At 41.4% G+C, this 25,396-nt stretch overlaps 1 protein-coding gene and 1 pseudogene across 2 annotated transcripts; both read right to left on the bottom strand.

The window, feature by feature from the left end:
• Positions 1-108: 108 nt before the first annotated feature.
• LOC143610532 (magnesium transporter MRS2-1-like) lies at positions 109-10,941 on the bottom strand. Its single transcript, XM_077084991.1, has 4 exons — positions 10,645-10,941; positions 1,085-1,285; positions 1,005-1,013; positions 109-246 (listed from the first exon to the last, which is right to left on the bottom strand). Exons 1-4 carry the CDS (start codon positions 10,939-10,941, stop codon positions 109-111), a joined length of 645 nt encoding a protein of 214 aa, XP_076941106.1.
• Positions 10,942-12,613: 1,672 nt separating this feature from the next.
• On the bottom strand, positions 12,614-21,768 carry LOC143610530 (putative protein phosphatase 2C 60; annotated as a pseudogene). The gene is made up of 10 exons (XR_013149609.1): positions 21,643-21,768; positions 21,123-21,186; positions 20,080-20,188; positions 19,703-19,855; positions 14,823-14,948; positions 14,593-14,716; positions 14,447-14,523; positions 13,941-13,993; positions 13,390-13,444; positions 12,614-13,107 (listed from the first exon to the last, which is right to left on the bottom strand). The product of XR_013149609.1 is annotated as a putative protein phosphatase 2C 60 (transcript).
• Between the last annotated feature and the right edge of the window lie 3,628 nt (positions 21,769-25,396).

Below are 25,396 nucleotides of genomic sequence, written 5' to 3' on the forward strand. Positions count from 1 at the left end.
GACGCATATAAAGATTAGAATTATATTATTTGAAAAAATATATTATCAATTTACTATCTGAATATTGTAATCTTGTAATCATATTTGACAGAGTAATCAGGAGACGGGCTATATGACCTTTTGAACTTTTCGCGTCAATGCGACAAGTCTGCTTTTTAATCGACGAACATGTTCCAAGTTTGAAGTGCTGATTTTAGATGTAAGCTCATCCAGCAATGGATATGCTTCAATTTCTAATTCCGCAGCCTGATGAAATTAAACAAGATTATTCATCTAAAACTGAAACCCATTGTTTGCTTTTAGAGAAAAGATGTGGCAAGTGAAGCACATATAACTAGATTTGATGAAAACATTACATTATCCATCCAGGGGTGTAAACGAGCCAAGCCGCTCGTGAGCTACTCAATATCGACTCGTTAAAAGCTCGAATCAAGCAAGCTAAAACAAGCTCGAGTCAAAAAACAAGTTTGTTCAATAATGAGCCTGAGCCCAAGCTTCACTTATTGAGCTTGAGCTAGCACACAAGCCTATCATATAATTTATAATTTGTAATTGATATATTATATATAAATCTACATAATATGTGTATAAATTAATTGATAAATAATAAACGAGTTGAGCAAAACTCGAGCTCGAAACGAGCCAAGCTCAAACTTCAGCTCTCGTAAGTTAAACAAGTCCGAGCTTCATTTATCAAGCTTGAGCTGGCTCGCGCGCCTATTATATATATAATTTTTTATTTAATACGTTATATATGCATTATATAATATGTTATATATGAAATATAAGTAAATTCACACACACACATATATAATAAAAACAAATGTATATATATTAATTAATAAAAAATAAACAAGTCGAGCCCGAGCCAAGCTCAAGCTTGAAAAACTACTCACGAGCGGAGCTCTCGTAAGTTAAACAAGCTTAGATAGAGCCTAATCAGGCTCAGGATCGGCTAGGCTAGGCCTGGCTTGTTTACACTCCTAGATCCAATGATCTTATACCATAATAACCTGATAAACAACATAAAACAAGTTATGCTTAAAGGTCATCTAATTTTATATAAAAATAATAAACAACAAACCTGTGTGTCTAAAGAAGTACAAGCAACCTCAAGAGCAACTTCCAAAGCCTTAAATTCAAAGGGCAAATAATCAGGTAATGTGCATTCAAACACCCCCTCAAATCTCCTACCTCCTTTCGATCTATCACAATCAGAGCTTTCTGATTGCCAAGAATCACCATCACCTGCAGGTTTTAACCGCCTTTGTAACTCCACCACATACTGTAAAACATAGTTATCAAGAGAATTCAAGAGTAAAACTTCATCTGATGTTATAATTGAAGAAACACTAACCTGACCCCGGGCAGATTACTGGTAACCTGGGGGTTGGATAGCTGTTTCCCACGAGGGGTTAGACCCTTGGAAGATGGTTCTTCTGATAACCTGCAAAACAGACACCGTGAGCTCGTCACTGAGAAGGGGGGGGTTCCTCCTTGTGACCACCCTCCGGCGTGAGAATCAGACTAGATTGCTCTTTAAATATAAAAGTATATTAAGAGATTGCTAGAGCAGATATCAGGTATATTATGATGATAATATGATAATGTAATGTGTGTCGATGATCATACCATTTGGGGTATTTATAGCCGAAGGTAGGTTTCCAAGGAGGTATGGCCGGCTGCAACAGTGTTCCTGTTCATCAACAGTAGCCTACGCACGTGCCCTGCTGGTAGTTGGTGGGTAGGCAGCGGCTGATAGTGACCAGGCCTGCTGTATACTGTTCCCTTTCCACCAACTGCCGGCTACGCACGTGGTATGACAGTAGTTGGTGAGTAGGCAGCGGCTAATAGTGATACAGTACAGGAGCATGCTGCTCGCCATGCTGTATCAGTGAGCTGTCGTATCTCTGATCAGATCTTTCGCCCATACCTCGTCAGGTACAGTAAAAGGTCCTTCAGTATACAGACTGGCTTATTTGGGCGGGAGTATTCCCCCTCCCGCCCCTGTGCGGGATTGCTCCCGGCTTTGCTCATTCCTTCAGGTGACACTGAATGATCGAGAGCTAAGTACCTAGTGCGTGTAGCCATGCTGCGCGGGTGGCCTTCCCTCATGGCTTGTATCCGAGGCTGCGGGAACAGGCGGAGTCCTTCACCATGGGAGGCATTTCCTGCGGGAACAGCTTGCGTACTGCGCGTAAGGACGTCACGTCTCTGAGCATGGTTGGTCCTGCGGATCCAGTTGGTTTTTGCGCAGACGTCCCTGTTTAAGGTGAGTCTTGCGGGACCAAATGGGCTCTACTGGGACCTACCTCTTCAAGTCCCCCCAGTCCAATGTTCTTCTCATGCGTGTTTAATAAAGTGAGGTGAACTTTTGGACTTTGAGCAAAGGGTTTTGAAAAGGGTTTTGTAAGGTTTTCCATGGGGATTCTTTCCGCGGAAGTCCTTGTCACTTGCAGAAATGCCCGAGTTTCCTGCTTGGTCTTTGGGTATGATGCGGGTAGGTCTGTAACCTCCTCGCAAGTCAGGAGCATTGAGTCCCAGTTGTATGGATTTTCCATGAGGTTTTGGTAGTTTTGAACATAGTGATCAATTATGTTAAGACCACCAATTCCATCCTGGAGCTTCAAACAACGTAGTTCTCGACGTTCCCGCTATGCGGGGATGTTATTTCCGTTTCCGCTAGCATTGCCCAGAAGATCCTTCTTGGTTTCAATTCCCAGCGGAGCGCTAGGTATGTGAAGGGTTTTGCCTTGACACTGTACCTGCGCTCGTCTTACGGTTACTTTACTTCCAAGGTATTCCTTGCGTCAATTCCCTGCGGGTGCTAGGTATGTGGAGGGTTTTGCCTTTACACTGTACCCGCACCCGTCTTGTAGTTACTTGGTTGCCGAGGAATACTTGGCTTCAATTCCCTGCGGGTGCTAGGTATGTGAAGGGTTTTGCCTTAACACTGTACCCGCGGCCGTCTTACGGTTACTTGTTTGCCAAGGTTTATTTGGCTTCAATTCCCTGCGGGTGCTAGGTATGTGAAGGGTTTTGCCTTTACACTGTACCCGCATCCGTCTTACGGTTACTTGTTTGCCAAGGTTTATTTGGCTTCAATTCCCTGCGGGTGCTAGGTATGTGAAGGGTTTTGCCTTTACACTGTACCCGCATCCGTCTTACGGTTACTTGTTTGCCAAGGGGTAAGGGGTATTTTCCCGCTTACCCTTTAATATTTTCAAATTTTTTGAATTTTGAAATTCGAAGAGTTCGTGAAAAGATAAGAACAGTCCAAACCTCTGAAACGTCGTGCGACGGTTTCTTCTGACTGTGTCAGGACGTGCAGGAAGTTATGGTGACGTGACAGAACATGGTCATTCCAGACGCTTTTCCTGGCGCGTGGGCACGATTTTTCGGGCGCGTGGCCGCGAAATTACTGGCACACGTCCTGTCAACAGCTGTTGCCAGCCTGCTTTTTGCCATGTGTCATAGTTTCATTGCACCTTCGATTTCTCTCTCCTCCGCATTAAATTCACCGCATTAATTGCGATTAGTATATAAAGGGGGAGAGGCCTCTTTGTAATCCACACTTTCACCTCTCTTCTTCTTCTTCTTAGTGATTTCCGGCAAATACTCCCCTTTTTCAGGCAAGCATTTTCCCGAAATCACTCTTCTTTCTGCAAAAATGTCTTCTCATGATGCTGAAGCTGTAGCCGACGATAGGAGTACTGCTGGCGAGTGCCAGTGTGCTCTACCTGTCGATCAGTACCAGTACATCGTCAGGAAGTTCATGCTCGAGTCTCTCGAGCCTGAGTTTCCTGAATCCCACCAGACTGTGTACGATGCCCCCAGTGGCAAGATCGGGGTATATGCTGCATTCTTTGTTTGTGGGAACCTTAGGTTCCCATTGACAAGTTTGTGTACCGTGTCCTGGAGAGGCACGGGGTGCACCTGACCGAGGTGCATCCGATGGCGATTGCCAAGGTCCGGCACTTCGAGTGGGTGTGTCGGATTCTGGGTATTGAGCCCTACGTGGACCGCCTGATGACCTTTTATACTTGGAGGTGCGTCCAGGGGTGGTACACCCTGACAACCCGTATTAAGGGTTTGAAGATCTGCGTGACCGAGCGCAGTCTCCGATCGTGGAAGCGGGAGTTCTTCTACATCTCTGCCCGCGCCATCCCCATTGCTATGAAGTTCAAGAAGGGTCAAGCGCTTCCGAGCCTTCACGCTTCCAGCTACCAGGAGGCGGAATGGTTCGCGAAGATATCCCGGGTCCAATCTCCGGTTTACCGGTTTGCGGAGTCCGGGATGGTGCTGCTGGGGATGAGCCGGGTATGGAAGGATGCGTCCCGGTTTCCCATCCTTCTTAAATATGGTTTGAACTCTATTCCTTATGGTATGTCTTGTCTTTCTTGCTGATATTAGTTAATTTTCTAACTGTTTCTTTTTCTTTCAGAGGGGAATAATTTGGAGTCGCTCCTGTTCCCGCGGGAAGCTGACAGTCCCGTGCGGGTGGGCACTCGTGCTCTGGACGACAATGAGTTGCCCATCCTGGAGCAAACGGCGGATAGGTTTGTGGAGGTCTATCCGCCGGGCCAAGAGATCCTGAGCCACCGGCGGCCAGGTAAGGAGATATTCTATCCTGAACCCCTCAATGCTGTACCCGTTGCTGGAAATCCTTACATCCTGTCTTCTTCTGAGGAATCCGCAGATGGTCCTCCCCTTGTGCGGAAGAAGAAGGCTGCTGCCGGCGTGAAGGGGAAGGAGAAGGCCTCCACAGCTGATCCAGTGGTTCTCTCTGACTCGGAGTCAGATAGTGAAGAGGTGGCGGGGAAGCCCGGTGGTGAGGAGACCACTACTCCGGAGGCTACGACCGTTACCTCCGGAGAACCAACGAAGACGACGGTGACCGGTACCAAGAGGCCGGCTCCATCGGGTTCCTCCCCGCCCGTCCGTACGTTCAGGGTCAAGAAAACCCGTAAGTACAATCGTAATGTCTGCAGATTTATCACTATAAATTTAACACTTTCTTCTTTGTGCAGGCGTGGGTGTTGACGCATTCTGGGGTGAAGCGCAGGGGAGTATCCCCCCGCCAATGACGGTAGGCTCGGTCAGCCTTCCTGAGGCGTCGACCCAGGCGCCTGCGCCTGCATCCGCTGGTCCAGTTGCTCATTCCTTTGAGCCAACTGTTCCGGCAGAGATGACGTCACCGCCGGCTGTGAGTGCGATTTTTACAGCATCCTTCACAGAGCCGGCGGTTACTGCTGCTGCTTACAAGGCGGCGACCACGGCGGCGACCACAACGGCGACCACGGCGGCTGCCGCCATGCCCGCGCCACCGGCACCGATGGCCGGGCCATCAGGTACGCGCAGGGCTTCCCGTCGATTTTTGCCACCTTCCCGTCTGCCTGACCTGTTGGATGGATTTCCTTTAGGTTCAGGTGATGGGTTTGGCGGCTATCGGCCTGTCATTGACCCTACAGGTGCGTAGGGTTCCTTTCTTTTTCCCTTATGTTTTTTATCATCTTTTCCTTACTGCTTTTGTTTCTTTTGCAGTGTCGGATTCCAATGAAGTGTATGTTCCTCGATGGAACATACGCCGAGGAACAACCCTTCGCACACCTGTGGAGTGCGTGGACTGGGCTCGCCACGCTGCTCCTCCGGGTGCGTTGGGGGAAGCCATGGTTAGCTACCAGGAGGGTAGGCTAACTAATGAGCTTCGGGTTCTCCAGGCCCGGATGCAGCCGCGCGTCGAGCTGCTTTGTCGTGAAAACGACAAGTTGAAAGCAGCTCGCGCCAAGGACATATCTGAGGCGCGTGCTCTTTGGGAGGAGAACCAACAGCTGGCGGCAGCTGCCGCCGACAAGGAGAAGGCCTTCAAGGCCCTCGAGGTTGAAGTTCAGGCGCGACTCGAGGCCCGCTCCAAGGCTGCCCAAGCTGTGAATGAACAGCTTCGGCTGGCCAGGGAGACTGCGCGAAACGCAACCGAGAGGGCTGCCAAGGCTGAAGCCGTTGCTGAGCCTTTGCGTGTGGAGAATGAGGAGCTGAAAGGCAAATTAGAGGCTCTCCAACGCGCTCATGATGCCTTGGCAATGGAAGATGCCAAGAAACTCCAGGAAATCCTGGACCAGAGGGGGGTGCTTGACCAGACCCAGCGGAAGCTTAAGGGCGTCGAAGAGGCTGCCGCAAAGGAAGTTTTACTTGCCAACCTTAACAAGAGCGAAGCCGAACGCGCCCATAACGAAGCTCAAGCTGCCCTCCAATGGCTTCTTCGAGAAGCGTTGCCTCAGGTATGTTTAGTTTTATCTTCACGCTTTTCTTTTGTAAGAAAAGGTTCTAATACTTGTGTTTTCTTTGTAGGTTGTACGTCGGGTCTTTTCAGAGACCTCTTACGATGATGCTATGACCGCAGCCCTCAACGCTTCTCATGAGGATGGGGAAAAGGCCGGCTTCTTGCTTGGTCTAGGGTTTGTTGAGAAAGGCGTCCCGCCTTCCAACTTCCCTTTGTTCAATGTGGATACCGAAGCCATTTATGACCAAGCATTGAACCAATACGCCGCCTTCCCGCATCCAGTGGTGGAGAAGGTGGACGAAGTAGCTGCTGCTGATGATGGGTTAGCTGTCCTCAAAGCGTTCCTCGAACCACCCCGTTCTTCTGACGGAGCGGGTCCAAGTGGAAGCGTCCCTGAAGCTTGATCCTGAAGATCCCTTCCCATTGCTAAGACTTGTATAGTTTTTTTTTTTTTTCTTTTAGGCGGGTAGTTTCCCGGCCATTCTTGTAATATATTCTTGAAATGTTAATCTTTTTGCATATAAGATTGTTATTTCCTTCTTTGGGTTCCTTGCTTTATAAACTTATGACTTGCATACTTAGTTTAAATTAGCAATTTTCCAAGTGTTTAGAATAAGAACCTTTGAACGTGGTTGATAGTGGGTTAAAGTTTCGCTTCCTCCTTCGTGATTGTGCGGGTGGAACCGTCACTTGCACTTGGTAGGATGGCTAAACTTTAACTTATATCTGACCTGCGTGTAGGTTTTCCTTTTCGAAATTTCTAAGGCATTAAGATAAGTTGACCTTTGAACGTGGTTGATAACAGGAAGTCTTGCTTCCTCTTTCGTGATTGTGCGGGTAGAACCGTCACTTGCACTTAGTAGGATGGCAAAACTTTACCCTTATCTGACCTGCGTGTAGGTTTTTCTTACCTTTTGAGGATAAGTTAACCTTTGAACGTGGTTGATAATAGGTGTGAAGTTTTGCTTCCTCTTTCGTGATTGTGCGGGTAGAACCATCACTTGCACTTAGTAGGATGGCAAAACTTTACCCTTATCTGACCTGCGTGTAGGTTTTTCTTACCTTTTGAGGATAAGTTAACCTTTGAACGTGGTTGATAATAGGTGTGAAGTTTTGCTTCCTCTTTCGTGATTGTGCGGGTAGAACCGTCACTTGCACTTAGTAGGATGGCAAAACTTTACCCTTATCTGACCTGCGTGTAGGTTTTTCTTACCTTTTGAGGATAAGTTAACCTTTGAACGTGGTTGATAATAGGTGTGAAGTTTTGCTTCCTCTTTTGTGATTGTGCGGATAGAACCGTCACTTGCACTTAGTAGGATGGCAAAACTTTACCCTTATCTGACCTGCGTGTAGGTTTTTCTTATCATTTTTAAGAATTTTGTTTTGAACCGTTCGACGCGCGGTTGTCGATAGGTTATTATTCAGTTTTCTTAATGATTCATGCGGATAGACCGACACTTTCATTTTTGGGTGCTGAACTTTTTCCCCTTCAACTGACCTGCGTGAAGGTTTGTCACGTTGCTGGGTTCGTGCGGGTAGGACCGCCTTCCCATGCAATGACGACGTAATTATGCGGTGAAAACCGGCATATTAGTTCAGAAAAGTATAAATGTAAAATCATCAGCTTCGGTGTTCTTAAAGAGAATCATTTCCATTAGAAGTGGCTCTTGGCCTTTTCTTTACAAATTGGAATTGATTTACATGCAGACTGTGTAAATGAGCTCCCTTCCATGTTGGGATGGGAGTGCCATCGAGCCGATACGCACCTGGTTCGGGATCTCGTTCTTTACGCAGCATGTAGTCTCGATTTTGAAGCTGGAATTGATTCGTGTTTTCCCCAGCTGGGGTTCTATACGCACTCGCCTGCTCAGCCTTTATTACGCCACGAGGTGCGCGAGCGTCCCATCTCTGACAAATGCTTCGACCATATCTTTTACATCTATGCATTCTTCAGTGTTGTGGCCCTTTGTCTTGTGAAAGTCACAGTATTTGCTCCGATCAGCATCGTGACGATGTCGGATTATTGGAGGCTTTGGCCATGGGAGCTCTTCAGTGGCGAATATCTCAGTGACGCTTTTGGTGAGTGGCGTCCATCTGGAGTTCCGGTGCGACTGTACATTATCCCTTCCGTCCAACCGATGTTGCAAGCCGGATGAGGTGTCAAAGTTTACCCTTGACTGCCAAATGCCTAGCTTTCGTTTTTTATTTAGTCGGGCGGTGAGGACGTTGTCTTCTCTCGTCCTCTGGGTGTAGAGGTTTGTGCTCTGTGGGAGATCTCTACCCAGTTGCTTCTCTGTTTCCGCATAGCGTTTTGCTGCTGTGATGATGCCATCCCATGTGGATGGCATGCCATCTTTACCCGTTAGGGTGCGGATGAGCTCTGGGTCATGTGCGCCCTGGATGAAGGCAGCGCGAACGAGATCTTCGCTGATATTGCCCAAACTTAGCTTCTTTGAGTTGAAGCGAGTGATGAAGTTTGGCAGAGATTCATCTTCCTCTCGTATGCATTTGAGGATTGTCCATTGCTCCTCGGTATACTTTCGTTGCTGGCTGAAGTGTTGGCTAAACTTCTGTTGGAAGTCTGCCCAGTCGTAGATGTGGTTGACCGGTAGACGATCGAACCATGCTCTAGCAGCCCCCACCAGCGTCATTTGGAACATGTAACACCACGTGGGTTCCGTCCAATTACTGACGGTTGCCCCCGCTATGAACCTGTTCAAATGATCGTCTGGATCAGATATACCGTCATATGTGCCTATGTTAGGCATTTGTTTGGCACTCTTTGGGGCGATTGCTTCAGCAATGTCCCTTGCAAATTTGGACGTTCCTGCATTTGCAACGTTTGGTCTGAACGTTTTAGAGAAGTCCCGTGGACTTCCACCTGTGCTTTTTGGTTTGAAGGCTTGTCCAAAATGCCTTTTCGGTTGGGATTCCGTTTCCTTACGCTTCCCTTTTGCCCTATGGCGAGGGTTCGCGTCGGAGTCGGATTCCTCCGAGTCATCCTCCCAGTATTCGAATTCGTCGGCCTGTTGCACGGAACGCAAGCGTTCGTCCAACTCAGCCTGGAATTCCTTTTGTCGTGCCTCCGCCCATGCCTTAACTTCATCGAGAGTCTGGCGGGGGAGTCTTCGTTTCTCAAACTGGATATCGGTGGATCCCAATAGGTGATCATTTACTGCACTTGCCCCAGCTTTGGTAAGTGGGGTAGTGTTCGTAAAATTTACTTCACTTGCCCCGGCTTCGGTAGCCGGGGTAGTGTTCGTAAAAACTGTGTTGCCGGTGTTCATCCCAGTAGCTGGGGTTGTGGTTACCGGAATTTCTCTAACCATCTTTGTAGAAGTTTGAAAAAACTGGAGAAAAATAAAGTTCTAGCTTTATGCACGGATGGCGCCAATGAAGAAACACTAACCTGACCCCGGGCAGATTACTGGTAACCTGGGGGTTGGATAGCTGTTTCCCACGAGGGGTTAGACCCTTGGAAGATGGTTCTTCTGATAACCTGCAAAACAGACACCGTGAGCTCGTCACTGAGAAGGGGGGGGTTCCTCCTTGTGACCACCCTCCGGCGTGAGAATCAGACTAGATTGCTCTTTAAATATAAAAGTATATTAAGAGATTGCTAGAGCAGATATCAGGTATATTATGATGATAATATGATAATGTAATGTGTGTCGATGATCATACCATTTGGGGTATTTATAGCCGAAGGTAGGTTTCCAAGGAGGTATGGCCGGCTGCAACAGTGTTCCTGTTCATCAACAGTAGCCTACGCACGTGCCCTGCTGGTAGTTGGTGGGTAGGCAGCGGCTGATAGTGACCAGGCCTGCTGTATACTGTTCCCTTTCCACCAACTGCCGGCTACGCACGTGGTATGACAGTAGTTGGTGAGTAGGCAGCGGCTAATAGTGATACAGTACAGGAGCATGCTGCTCGCCATGCTGTATCAGTGAGCTGTCGTATCTCTGATCAGATCTTTCGCCCATACCTCGTCAGGTACAGTAAAAGGTCCTTCAGTATACAGACTGGCTTATTTGGGCGGGAGTATTCCCCCTCCCGCCCCTGTGCGGGATTGCTCCCGGCTTTGCTCATTCCTTCAGGTGACACTGAATGATCGAGAGCTAAGTACCTAGTGCGTGTAGCCATGCTGCGCGGGTGGCCTTCCCTCATGGCTTGTATCCGAGGCTGCGGGAACAGGCGGAGTCCTTCACCATGGGAGGCATTTCCTGCGGGAACAGCTTGCGTACTGCGCGTAAGGACGTCACGTCTCTGAGCATGGTTGGTCCTGCGGATCCAGTTGGTTTTTGCGCAGACGTCCCTGTTTAAGGTGAGTCTTGCGGGACCAAATGGGCTCTACTGGGACCTACCTCTTCAATAATGCACCGAATTTGTTCCAAATTTACAACTATAGCCTTCTCTCTCCCAAGAATTGTTGACGGGTACACAAATAACGGATCAAGTAGGCGAAGATCACGTGCAGGAAGATCACAACGTCTCATCATTGTTAATTTGTCAACTTCAATAACTTGTGACTCCCCTGTTGCAGCATCCACACTGATCCATGATCGAAGACCTTGACCACGCTTTTTTAGACCTAAAACATCTCTGCGGTTTATAACGGGCGTGGGTTTTGATGGAAGAAAACGTTCTTTTAGGTCTTTCATTAGTGAGGTCTAACTGCAGAAACATAAGTTATTATAGGTAACAGTTTTGAAAGGAATTAAATTCATATTCTGTGGTTATAAGATAAGAAGATGTGATACAGACACGAAAATAGGACTTTGATTCTTAAAAGTGTTTGATTTGTAATGTATGATACGTCATCATAAAGAAATGGATTGGTTATTACAGGTACCTGTATATGAAGACAACTAATATCAACACGAGATCACATACGCAATGAAGCTTTAAATAGCTGTTTTAGTTTTCAGTTACGCTGTTAGTTTGTTACCACCATTTCAGTTATTCTTCATTTCTGTTTTCCTAATATTGTATCATTGCAACTTTTCATATCGATCGAGTTTAAGTTGAGTTTCATATTACTTGAGTGTATATTAATGGTCAATAATGTATGAGTCAAACAATTGTATCAATGAAGTGCTACAAGATTTAGGGATACTGATACTATTGCATTATTCATATAGTCATTCAAGTGTGTGTCGTTATTCGTTAACATACATGCCTATGTCTTGTCTTCATAATGAATTGATTATGCACCTGATTGGAAGATGAATGCATGTTGTTTATTGCAATGCAGGATGCATCATTTCGTTTAATTTGCAGAAATGTATTATTATTATTATAATTGTGAGAATTGAGAATAAAACTATTTACAATGACTTACTTATTTGGTTCATCCGAAATGGACGAATACATTAGGGTTTGAATCAACAGCAGCGTTTAAAGGTGCGACCTGCAACAGGAATTTAGAAGAATCATATTACGAAATGAAATGATAGCGAATTAATTATTGTTTTAATTCCAAATACATTACACAAATACATTACAGGTTGACCGCATAACGTTAGGCACTTAGGTTTGTTTTAAAGTTTAAACTTTAAACCATTTATGTATTTCATTAGAAAACCGAACTCTGAAATATTTGTTACGGTATGATCAGCTATGAAATTAGTATCGGGTAGCTAATGCACGACTTATTCTCCAAACTCGTTTTTTTCTGTTAACATACAAAACAAAAAATATTAAAATATAATAAATAGAATGTCGATACGGTTAGAAGCTTAAAATTAATATAATTATAGAGTTTATAAAACTTAGTTGTGCATTTAATATTTAATGTAATTTGTTTGAGGTGGATTTAAGATTAGTTTTCAAGTAATAGGCATTCCAAAGGTAATTTTTAGCAACATAAGATCGTAAATAGGTATATCTGATACCTATATATCAAATGGGTAATGGGTAGTGGGTACTCGACGAGAAGTAAACGCAAGCTATGGCTGGCAGTGTGGTGGGTGGCATGTAGGAGTTGGCGGTGATGCAACACATTTGTGGTGTGGAGGAGTCGATCACAGCGTTATCTTGAGGAGATACGTAATACAAAGAAATATCGTTCATTCTTTCGTCATTTTGAAAGCTTGGAATTTGACTTTATGGTCATTTTTGTGGGCTTTTATTAATTTTCATTGTATTTGAATGCTATAATCTTACATAGATTTATTAAAATAAATTAACCTTATAATCATATTTAAAATTATCTATGAAGAGTTAGACGAGCCACTGTTACATCAGTCATTTTCAGTAAAGTTATACAATCTTATACATGACACGTGGTCCATGGGAAAAACCACTACAAATGCTGTAGAAAAACGAAGGAACTGAAGAACAAAATGTTTTGTATACAAACAATTGTCACCTATCAAAGTAAATCATTGTATGGCTGTTCACCAAATTTGACAAAACCCATATCAGGGCTAACTATGATTTCCAACATCAAGATGACCAAATCCAATGCACAACTTTCAATGCACAATATACAAGTCATAGTAGCAAGACTGTATTTGAATGGTTGAATCCCGCACCATAGCAACCAAGATTCATCTATACGCCACCCAAACAGCCATGATCACAAAAGAACTTCAACAGTTCATGCAAATAATAAACATGTTAAGATATGTTCACTGCTGATTTGATTCGGATACTTCTTGACCGTTGAATGAATCCAGTGGCTGTGAAGTGGATGCGGATGGACCAGATTTTGGTTTCTTGAACTGAACCAAGATCATGGTCATATTGTCACACCCTTCCCCGCCAGATACAGGAGCCAAACACCGATCAAATACCTTCTCACATATTGTAGAAAGCTTACTTTCCTGCAACAATAATTTATATAAAAAAATTTTATATGATAAAGATGGTTATAAACTTATATATATATATACATAACTACACATGCCAAATATAAAAATATATATGAACAATAATGGTCAAACGGACAGTTCGGTTTACAGAGCCACTTTCAAGTTCAAAACTGATCGAACCTTTAAAACCGCCAAAACGGAACCATTCGGATCTCAAACCAGCTGACTTGTTTCGGTTTGGGTTTAAAGTGTAGAGAAATCCAAAAACCTATAATGAAGTGTTAATGGACTTACCGTTTTTAATTGTTCGCGAACAAAGTCAACAAGTTGTTGGCTAGACATGCAGTCCCTGTAATAATAAGAAAAGGTATAAGCACTACATGTATTTTCAAGGTCCATGATGCCTTTGATAATGTAACAATGATTATTGAACAAAATTTTTAAAATTGTCTTCTTTTATTTTAAAATAAAATGTCATACTGGACCAAAAATGTATGTCTAAAGCTTCAGTTAATCGACCCATTTGACCCATTGCTGAAAGTTTTAACCACGGAAGCATTAAATCAAAAGAATTAAAAGACATGTTGTATTTCAATGGAAAATGAGACCATATATCCAAATTCCAGCATAACTGTATTAATTCGGATTTAGCTTGTATATAACTAAAGGAAAATTCTATAAAAAGATAATAAATTTAGTGGCACGCCATTGAACTGAAAATTTTGAAAGTACGATACATTAGATCAAAAAGTTCAAATCTTCGATGGTTTTTTGGATACTAAAAAGTAGGTTAGGTAAAATAAAAATTAAACCATATCTTGTATATAATATTAAATTTAATATACCATATCCCGTCGCAAGCAAGAACAAGAAAATCGTCATCCTCGCAAAGCTCAACCTAATTTGAGGAAGAAAAACAGATATCAAATCTATGTTTTATGTTTAACAAGCTAAATAAATAAAAAAAGAACGCTCAAAAGAAAACGGGTCAAAATTCACAAAAATCATACTTTATTGCATAAAGCCTAATGGATGATTTTACTTAGATATTAAATTCTTTTATGATCATATTAGACACTAATTAATTATAAAATAAATTTTTAGAACATATCAAATGGGTAAATTAGAAGGAAATAGGTCAAAATTCACTCAAATTATAGTTTTTTAAGCATAAAACATTCTAAATCAGTTTATTCAAAGATTTCGATTATTACAAGAATAATATAAATCAGTCATCATATTGGCACTAATTATAAAATAAAAATTAATTGTTTTGGCTCTACCCATGCTGACTCAAACTGCCATTTCGCCATCTATACAAGGAAGAAAAAAAACTTATGATGCTACATACCATGTTTATATCAGGATTGGCAGTTAGAATTTGCTTTTCAGGAGGAAGTGTTTTATTTTTTTTGAGCTCCATGTCACCTGAAAATAGCATAAAAAATAGAATTAGTGACTGCTAAATAATGATTGAATTTTTTTAGTGTGATGTACCAATAGCTCTGGCCAAGTTTAGACTTCCATTAACTCGACCGAGATGAATAAAGCCACCAGCTTTATATATCCTTTCTTTCTCAACCTCAAGATCGGGCTTATGATCCTTTGAAGTATTATATGCCTGTAATAATAAAATGGATATTCATGAGCTTTTACTATGTTTATTTCTATACATAGAAAATGTAATTAACTTTATTAAACGTTTAATACAAATTAAAAAACAATACCTGACCCTTTCGCGATATCACACACCGTGAATCACCAGCATTTGCAACAATGAGTTGGTTGTTACGGATGATAGCAATGCAAGCTGTGCTACCACATGCTGGTCCTTCATAATTAGAGTGTGGACCCTAAGTCAATAACAAAATGAAGTTTAAGAGATTTAAAATGCAACATTATATCAATAATATGATAGTCGGAATTAGTTCAACTTCTAGTATGATCAAACGGTTTCAGAGTATAAGTTTCATGTATTAACAAGATGCTTTTGGACTTTTAGTGTATGAGCTAGTAATAACTTAAGTTACACCAAATTTGATGTAGAAAGATTATTAATATTTATACTTGTTTCAGTAATACTATTTGTTAAATGTATTACTAGTTGTTTTAATTAGGGTTTTAGCCCATGTAGTTTGCTAAAGCCCATGGGCCCTTTATGGGTTGTAGTTAGGGTTTTACTTGTGTATATATAGGTGGTTCCTCCATTGTATTATTTACACCTTCAAGTAATAAACATTACTTTCATTACAACCATCTTATTCTTTACATGGTATCAGAGCTACGGCTCTCGACCCAAACCCTAGCCGTCTGACCCGAACCTGAATCTGATCAACAGCCATCAGATCTGAAACGAGCTCCGGTCTCGTTGAACCTGCTGCCCTATCACGGAATCTTTTTTCCAGACACCCCCTACCATCATCGCCGCCACCATCGTAACCAGAAACCCCCGAAATATCATCTGTCAAAAATCTGTCGCCAGCCGCCGCCGCCGCCCACGCGTGACGGCGCGTGACCCTGTTTCCGGCCACCGTCCTTTTTTTCCAGATTTATTATTTTTCTTGTCTGAAGCTCCCCGTGCTGTTAGTTTTTCGAACCGACGACTTTCTGTTTGCTGTTGTCTACCGTTGTCGGTCTGCCGCTGCCAAAATCTGTTTCCAGCCACTACCTGCACTCGTTTTCTGGTTAAACACATTCTTATCTCAGAGTTACTGTTCACAATCTGAAGATTACCATTTTCAGTTCGGTGTATTACTATGGGCGACAATAAATACACGTATACATTTACCAAGGAGGAGCATGATCTTATTCAACGGTTTCTTGCCTCGCAACTGCCTCATCCTCAAACCAACTCGGCACATCCAGGTAAATCTTCTAGTCTTGACTCATCATGGGTGATTGATTCTGGAGCCACACATCACATGTCTGGGAATCGGGGTATTTTCTCTAGTCTTCAAAATGTTTCCCATGCACCGGTACGTCTTGCCGATGGATCTTCATGTCCCGTTCTCGGCATAGGATCCATCAGCAATTAGGAAAACCTAAAACTGTCTTCTATCCTATTTGTTCCTAAATTTCCTACCAGTCTTTGTTCAGTAAGTCAGATTACCAAACAAAACAACTGTTCTGTGACCTTTTACCCAACTCACTGCGTTTTTCATGAACTAGGAACAAACCGGGTAATTGGCACATGTTTTGAATCGGGAGGCCTCTACCGCTTAACCTTCCCGTCACGTCCTACAACGTGTCCTACAGTGAATGCTTGTGCTTCAGTCAAGGAGGACCACTGTCGGTTAGGTCATCCCTCCACAGCGGTTCTGCGGCAAATGCGACCACATTTTCCGCTTTCGTCTTTTAATTTTCATTGTGAGTCGTGTCAACTTGGTAAACATACCAGGCGTCCCTATCCCCCTAGAGTGTCTAATCGGGTCAGTTGTTGTTTTGAACTTGTGCATTCTGATATATGGGGTCCTTGCCCTACCAAATCTACGTTGGGTTTTGAATATTTTATTACCTTTATTGATGACTATTCTCGCACTACTTGGGTTTATTTGTTGAAATCTCGTAGCGAGGTATTTTCCATATTTCGAGAATTTAATGCTTATGCTCAAAACCAATTTAAAACCACCATTAAAACTTTACGATCTGATAACGCTAAAGAATACTTTTCCACCGATTTTTCTTCATACTTAAAAACCAACGGCATTATTCATGAATCATCGTGTGCGTATACATCTCAACAAAATGGTGTGTCCGAACGTAAAAATCGTCACATATTGGATGTTGCTCGCACAATCATGATCCAATCACGTGTTCCTCATCGTTTTTGGGGAGATGTCGTTCTCACTGCCACATATCTGATCAACCGCATGCCCACACCCGTCCTTCATGGTAAAACACCTTTTTCTGTACTATTTCCCAACGGTGACCCATTTCCTCTCGCACCTAAAGTATTTGGTTGCGTCGCCTATGTTCATGACCATAGTCCGAAAACCATCAAACTTGATCCCCGAGCCATTCGTTGTGTCTTTCTTGGTTACTCACGGGTTCAAAAGGCTATCGATCACTTCACCGATACTTTACTTGTGCCGATGTCACTTTTCATGAGTATCCTTACTTTCCCTAGTGTTCCACTCCTGTTTTTGACCCGTTTCCCGACCTCGATATACCCACATCTCCCTACCTCCCCACCATTCCTGTGTCGATTCCCTCTACCGATCCAATCTCTGCTGATTCTGATTCTGACCCACCGACAGAACCTCCGCCACTACTTTTCACATATGCTAGGCGAGGTAAGGGTCAAATATCAGAGACACTTGATTCACATCCAGGCCGCAACCCCGAAATACCCTCAGATCTTCCGTCTGCATCCGAACAATCTACACCTCTCACTGATACATCCTTACCTGATCCGACACCGTTACCAGACACTACCCTACCCCTTATACACCCGTTTATGATCCTCCTGGTGCACCACTACCCGATATACCTATTTCTTTTCGCAAAGAACCCCGGAAATGCACTCGTTACCCGATTCAGGACTATGTTGCCTACACCCACCTATCTTCTGAGTCTCATGCGTACACCACTACCCTTGATTCCTACCCGATTCCCAAAAATGTGATGAGCGCTCTCGCTCACCCAGGATTGCGACAGGCTATGGAAGATGAAATTGGGGCTCTAAAGTCCAATCATACATGGGATCTTGAAACACTTCCTAAAGGGAAGCGTATTGTTGGTTGTCGTTGGGTGTTTACGGTTAAACTACACCAAGACGGCTCCTTACACCGCTTAAAGGCTCGGTTGGTCGCAAAAGAGTATTCTCAGGCATATGGCATTGATTATGATGAAACATTCTCGCCAGTTGCTAAAATGCCATCTGTCCGTATTTGTATCGCTCTTGCTGCCATTAATCATTGGCCGCTCCACCAGCTTGATGTCAAGAACGCCTTTCTTAATGGTGTTCTTGAGGAGGAGGTATATATGGAGCAGCCACCAGGGTTCGTTGTTGAGGAGGAGGCCTCGAAAGTTTGCAGACTACGTCGTTCTCTATATGGTCTTAAACAGTCTCCCAGGGCATGGTTTGGTCGATTCTCTAGTGTTATGGGACAGTTTGGGATGACTCGGAGTGCCTACGATCACTCTGTCTTCTTTAGACACCAGAAAGGAAAGAGGATTATCGTAGTTGTTTATGTGGATGACATTATAATCATAGGTGATGACGAGGTCGGGATCACCGAACTCAAGCAGTTTCTTCAGTCCCAGTTTCAGGTCAGCGACTTAGATCGATTGAGGTATTTCCTTGGCATAGAAGTATCTCGCTCTCCACAAGGAATACTTCTCTCCCAACGAAAGTATGTCCTTGATATGTTAACTGAATGTGGCTTACTGGGTTGTAAACCTGTTGATACCCCAATGCTTCCTACAAAGAAACTCCTCCCAAAGGAAGGAGATCCAATAAAAGATCCTGAGCGATACAGACGGTTGGTTGGTAAACTTAATTATTTAACCGTCACACGACCGGATATCTACTTTACTGTCAGTGTTCAGAGCCAATTTATGGCTGCACCATACACCGGTCACTGGGATGCTGCCCTTCGTGTCTTAAGATATCTTAAGACCTCACCTGGTTTGGGTATATTATACTCCGATCAGGGTCATTGTCGTGTGGGTGGCTTCACGGAAGAAGGAGATGGTCGGATATCAGGGTTCTCAGATGCAGATTGGGCGGGTTGTCCGATTTCTCGACGATCTACCACCGGATATTGTGTGTTTGTTGGAGGAAATCTTGTATCATGGAAGAGTAAGAAGCAACACACGGTTTCCCGGTCGAGTGCCGAATCGGAGTATAGAGCCATGGCATCAGAGATGACATGGGTTCGTCGTCTTCTCATAGAGCTCGGGGTTGTTTCTAATGACTTGATGAGGTTTTACTGTGATAGTCAATCAGCCATTCACATAGCCAAGAATCAAGTATTTCATGAAAGGACAAAACATATTGAGGTCGACTGCCACCTTATCAGAGATCGAGTAGTAGGCACACAAACGGATCCTCCATCCATTCAACCGGTTCATGTGAAGACAAACTTTCAGCTTGCAGACATTCTAACTAAACCGCTCCGGAAAGCTCAGATAGATTTCATTTGTAACAAGTTGGGCATGATTAACATCTACGCTCCAACTTGAGGAGGAGTGTTAAATTTATTACTAGTTGTTTTAATTAGGGTTTTAGCCCATGTAGTTTGCTAAAGCCTACGGGCCCTTTATGGGTTGTAGTTAGGGTTTTACTTGTGTATATATAGGTGGTTCCTCCATTGTATTATTCACACCTTCAAGTAATAAACATTACTTTCATTACAACCATCTTATTCTTTACACCATTTTATATACAAATACAATACTAATTAATAACAAAATTTGATTTTATTTAGAAAATCAAATACATGTTAACTTAATAAAAGTAGTTTATGTTATTGATATAACTAAATTAATTATACTCATAAGTTAAACTAAGTATGTAAAAAACTAATTAATGTGTGTATCAGCATATGCACATTTATTAGATTAACTGTTGCGATAAAAGAGTACATATTAGTTTTTTAAGTACCTCCTCAGTAGACCAATTACCTCTAGAGGTTTTAATTTGCCACTCCTTGGTGACCAAATTAATCCTTCTATCATCCCACTTAATTGATCCATTTTATTTCCCAAAATAGCCAACTCTCTCCAGCCACGTTGTCCACACATCATCTCATCCATTCTACATAAGTATACAAATTTGTTCAGATAATACATCAAAATGGAAGTCACTTACAGACAGTTAAATAATTTCTCATCCTCCCCAAAAAAGGTACAGCTTCTGAACCTATACATTCATGGTATAATAAAGCAAAAACCGGAGGTGGCAATTTAACCCACAGTGTGAATTTTGATTACTCAATATAATATAAACTGCTGACTGTATAAATGAAATTAAATAATGACCTAAGAAAAGATTTCTGGGCAGCAGTGCCAATATCACCCGCAGAATAAGCTTCATGTTTAAGCACTTGTTGGTGAAGAAACTTGGCACAGAACTTAGAGACTGCCTGACCTGCAAGCTGAAAAGCTAAGTGATGACAGTAGAATCATTACTACAGGTATTTATCAACATTTACATGTCCCTTCATTTTCAAAATCACATAAATTTTTAACTGGTTTTGTTTGTTTAAAAAAACACATAACTAATAAGTGCAGAACATGCACAGGTGTAAATAAAGAGATTTTATAATTGTATTTGCATTCTTTTTGCAGCCATGAAATGTGTCTTGAACGCCTGAAATCTAAACTCACAGCCTAATCATTGCTGGCTGAAAGTTATCCTTACATAGTTTTTATTTTGGCTTCATCTGTTACAATTAACATCTTATCCATCAAACTTAGATACATCAACCATATGTTGTTTTTCTTATTAAATGATTTATCGTTTAGAAATAGAACTGACCAACTCTTCCTGTGCTACTAAAAGAGTAATTCTCAATGTTTAAAAACCTGCCCTAGTCAAATGGACCGCCACCTAGTAAGAGTTGAACACTCAATCTGGTGACTCAAATGGCGGTTCATTGCATTACGTGTTTGGGGTGTTTAAATGGTTTTCTTTATGTTGAGGTTTGGACGTTTTCTATTTGCATATGATTTTAAAGAAATTTTCTAAAAAGTTTTGATGCGTAGATATTTTATTAAAAATGAATGCTACTGTTATTGTGTAATATACTACTAACTCAAAATTCCTGCTTACAAAGAGTTACAGCATGGGAGTTCATCCGAACATAAAGACTGGAAGATTGATCAGATATTGGAGAAATACTCAGATATAACAAGAAAAAGTGCAATAATAGCAGCAAGCATATTGTCAAGTAAACATGAGTAATAGAAGTTAATTTTGTTCACTAGAAATATCAAACAACTTTAAATGAAGCAAAAATTCCAATCTATATGAAGATATAATCATATAAAAGCATATATGTCATATATATTCATGTGGTTACCTCCATGGCCATCATATACACCAAAGAATGATGTGGAGTTGTCCAAATCAAGTAAAGCAGCATGCTATAAAACACCTCACATAGACAGAAACAAGGTTTGGTAAGTAATATGCCCAAAATAAAATACGGGAACAAAAGAAACCGCATCAAATACACACCCATTTTGGCACATGCACAAATAGATTTCATTTTAAAGTAATAGTTATATATTTATAAAAATCTAATCTTATACAGAGAATTATTCCAGATTGCCACATAAATACCATAGCAATTAGCAATAATATTAATAATAATAATGTTACTTTCTTGATGGATGAAACTAAGATCATTTCTACCAAGGAGGTTTTGGATGTGCGTTTAAGGTATTGTGATTGCTAAAAAATGATCAAAGTTCTGTTTTGAACTTAAACATATTGTATTCTTCAAAATTCAAGTTTATCCAACTTGTCACATACAAAAGTATACTGAAATTTGTACACATTAGGAAAATGCAGTGAACAAGAACAGAAGAGGTACTTACAACATCTTCCATTGACGTGCGCCACCCTTGCATCGAAGACACTCCATATCTTAGCTTCTCATTCTCACCATCTTCAGAGGTATTATCAGTTTTAGGTGTGCTTAGATAAATCCCCATATCTACTCATTAACCTGGATCAATGTTCATTCCAAAACCACCTAATATTATTACTCACTAGATAAATTTCCATTAAAAAAAATCATACTAAATATCTGGCTAGAGGTAGACCTTAAAAACTGGTTAACCGAACTGACCCAAAAATCAAACCAAAACCGAAATACAGGTTTCAAACCTATTATGTTGAAACCGGTTTGGAACCGATTATAACCATAGGTTTGGAACTGGTTTCTAATTCTCTATACTGAAACCGGTCAAAAAACGATCGTAACAGTAACCGAAACTGATCGTAAACCAGTCAAACACTGGTTTCAACCCGAACCGAAACCGATCATGACTTTTTTTCACCAAAGAGGTTTGAACCGAAATGACTTCAAAGCATAACCAAAAGGCTCCTCCATGTAACTGAAATTTCAACAAATTAATGATTATGACGTCAACTTCAAATCTAATGTAATATTTATATCAGCAATCCGTCCGTTTAATAACAATTTCACTTCAAACAGCGATAAAATTGTATTGTAGCAAAACACATAATAATAATAATAATAATAATAATAATAATAACAATTCAAGAGAGACTAAAACATGAAGATCCTGAGTGAACATGTGTGGTTGTATAAGTAGTTATCAAAATTAAATTGAAGTGTAATACATGAAAAATGAGATCTAAATGAATAATAAATGAAAGATTCAAATGAAGGAGACATACTTGCAATAGAAATAGATAGATTTGGATAGTGGAGTTGTAAGTGTGTTGGGATGGGATGGTGTATTGATTGATGATTGACCGACCATGTGGAACAAACTTTCAAATTTGTTAATAAGTTCCTTTATAAAAACTTTTTAATCAACTTTGAAATTTGTTTTAATTCCGTAAGTGATATAATCTTTTATTTCAATCAAGTCATTGAACTTTTATTTTTTTTCCAATTTTAGATATTTTACCTGAAACAAGTAATCTAGATTTTTTTAAATTTTTCAATGTTTTTACTTTACATAATAACTTTTAAATGTTGCGAAAATATAATTTTAAAATTCCAAAAATTTGTAAAAAAAATTCGGAAAATTGAGGTTCGGGTTAGAACGGTCAAGTTCGGAACGGGTTTCGGGTCAGTTTTATTTTGAACAAACGAATCAGCGCGTTTTCAACACATTACAACTCATTTTAACAGAAAAAGCTCTTTTAAGCGATTTTTTTAGTTTGTTTCAGCACCTAACAGCTCGTTTAAGCGATTCTTCAGTTCGTTTCAGCACCTAACAGCTCGTTTAAGCGATTCTTCAGTTCGTTTCAGCACCTAACAGCTCGTTTAAGCGATTTTTAAGTTCGTTTTAGGATCTAACAGCTCGTTTAAGCGATTTTTAAGTTCGTCTCAGCACCTAACAGCTCGTTTAAGCGATTTTTCAGTTCGTTTCAGCACCTAACAGCTCGTTTAAGCGATTTTTCAGTTGGTTGCAGCACCTAACAGCTCGTTTAAGCGATTTTTCAGTTCGTTGCAGCACTTAACAGCTCGTTTAACCGATTTTTCAATTCGTTTCAGCACCTAACAGCTCGTTTAAGCAATTTTTTAGTTCGTTTCAGCTCCTAACAGCTCGTTTAAACAATTTTTAAGTTCGTTTCAGCAACTAACAACTCGTTTAAGCGATTTTTAAGTTCGTTTCAGCACCTAACAGCTCGTTTAAGAGATTTTTTAGTTCGTTTCAGCACTTAACAACTCGTTTAAGCGATTTTGCAGTTCGTTTCAGCACTTAACAGCTCGTTTAAGCGATTTTTAAGTTCGTTTCAGCATCTAACAGCTCGTTTAAGGGATTCTTTAGTTTGTTTAAGCATCTAACAGCGCGTTTAAGCGATTTTACAGTTCGTTTCAGCACCTAACAGCTTGTTTAAGCGATATTTCAGTTCGTTGCAGCACCTAACAGCTCGTTTAAGCGATTTTTCAGTTCGTTCCAACACCTAACAGCTCGTTTGAGCGAGTTTTCAGCTTGTTTCAGCACCTAACAACTCGTTTAAGCGATTTTTCAGTTCGTTTCAGCACGTAACAGCTCGTTTAAGCGATTTTTCAGTTCGTTTCAGCACCTAACAGCTCGTTTAAGCGATTTTGCAGTTTGTTTCAGCACCTAACAGCTTGTTTAAGCGATATTTCAGTTCGTTGCAGCACCTAACAGCTCGTTTAAGCGATTTTTAAGATCATTTCAGCACCTAACAGCTCGTTTAAGCAATTTTTTAGTTCGTTTCATCTCCTAACAGCTCGTTTAAAAAATTTTTAAGTTCGTTTCAGCAACTAACAGCTCGTTTAAGCGATTTTTAAGATTTTTTCATCACCTAACAGCTCGTTTAAACGATTTTTAGTTTGTTTCAGCACTTAACAGCTCATTTAAGCGATTTTGCAGTTCGTTTCAGCACTTAACAGCTCGTTTAAGCGATTTTTAAGTTCGTTTCAGCACGTAACAGCTCGTTTAAGGGATTCTTCAGTTTGTTTAAGCACCTAACAGCGCGTTTAAGCGAGTTTTCAGCTCGTTTCAGCACCTAACAGCTTGTTTAAGCGATTTTTCAGTTCGTTTCAGCACGTAACAGCTCGTTTAAGCGATTTTTCAGTTCGTTTCAACACCTAACAGCTCGTTTGAGCAAGTTTTCAGCTCGTTTCAGCACCTAACAACTCGTTTAAGCGATTTTTCAGTTCGTTTCAGCACGTAACAGCTCGTTTGAGCGAGTTTTCAGCTCGTTTCAGCACCTAACAGCTCGTTTAAGCGATTTTGCAGTTTTTTTCAGCACCTAACAGGTTGTTTAAGCGATATTTCAGTTCGTTGCAGCACCTAACAGCTCGTTTAAGCGATTTTTAAGATCGTTTCAGCACTTAACAGCTCGTTTAAGCGATTTTTAAGTTCGTTTCAGCATCTAACAGCTCATTTAAGGGATTCTTCAGTTTGTTTCAGCACCTAACAGCGCGTTTAAGTGATTTTTCAGTTCGTTTCAGCAACTAACAGCTTGTTTAAGCGATATTTCAGTTTGTTGCAGCACCTAACAGCTCGTTTAAGCAATTTTTCAGTTCGTTCCAGCACCTAACAGCTCGTTTAAGCGATTTTTCAGTTCGTTGCAGCAGCTAACAGCTCGTTTAAGCGAGTTTTCAGCTCGTTTCAGCACCTAACAGCTCGTTTAAAACGATTTTTTAGTTCGTTTCAGCACCTAACAGCTAGTTTAAGCGATTTTACAATTTGTTTCAGCACCTAACAATTTGTTTAAGCGATATTTTAGTTCGTTGCAGCACCTAACAGCTCGTTTAAAACGATTTTTTTAGTTCGATTCAGCACCTAACAGCTCGTTTAAGCGATTTTTAGTTCGTTTCAGCACTTAACAGCTCGTTTAAACGATATTTAAGTTCGTTTCAGCACATAACAGCTCGTTTAAGCGATTTTCGGTTCGTTTCAGCACCTAACAGCTCGTTTAAGCGATTTTTAAATTTGTTTCATCAGCACCTAACAGCTCGTTTAAGAGATTTTTCAGTTCGTTTCAGCACCTAATAGCTCGTTTAAGCGATTTTTCAGTTTGTTTCAGCACCTACCAGCTCGTTTAAGCGATTTTGCAGTTCGTTTCAGCACCTAACAGCTCGTTTAAGCGATTTTTCAGTTCGTTTCAGCA

The sequence above is a fragment of the Bidens hawaiensis genome, unplaced genomic scaffold (assembly GCF_021521415.1).
Source record: "Bidens hawaiensis isolate Kalapana, Puna unplaced genomic scaffold, B.hawaiensis_p1.1 tig00026621_1, whole genome shotgun sequence".
NCBI classification, from domain to species: Eukaryota; Viridiplantae; Streptophyta; class Magnoliopsida; order Asterales; family Asteraceae; genus Bidens; species Bidens hawaiensis.

Excerpts from the sequence above, each read along its gene's own strand:
- LOC143610532 (XM_077084991.1), bottom strand. The coding sequence starts at position 10,941 with ATGAAAGACCTAAAAGAACGTTTTCTTCCATCAAAACCCACGCCCGTT. Across the intron at positions 1,286-10,644 it reads TTCGGTGCATTATTGAAGAG|TATGTGGTGGAGTTACAAAG; the intron begins GTAGGTCCCAGT and ends TATGTTTTACAG.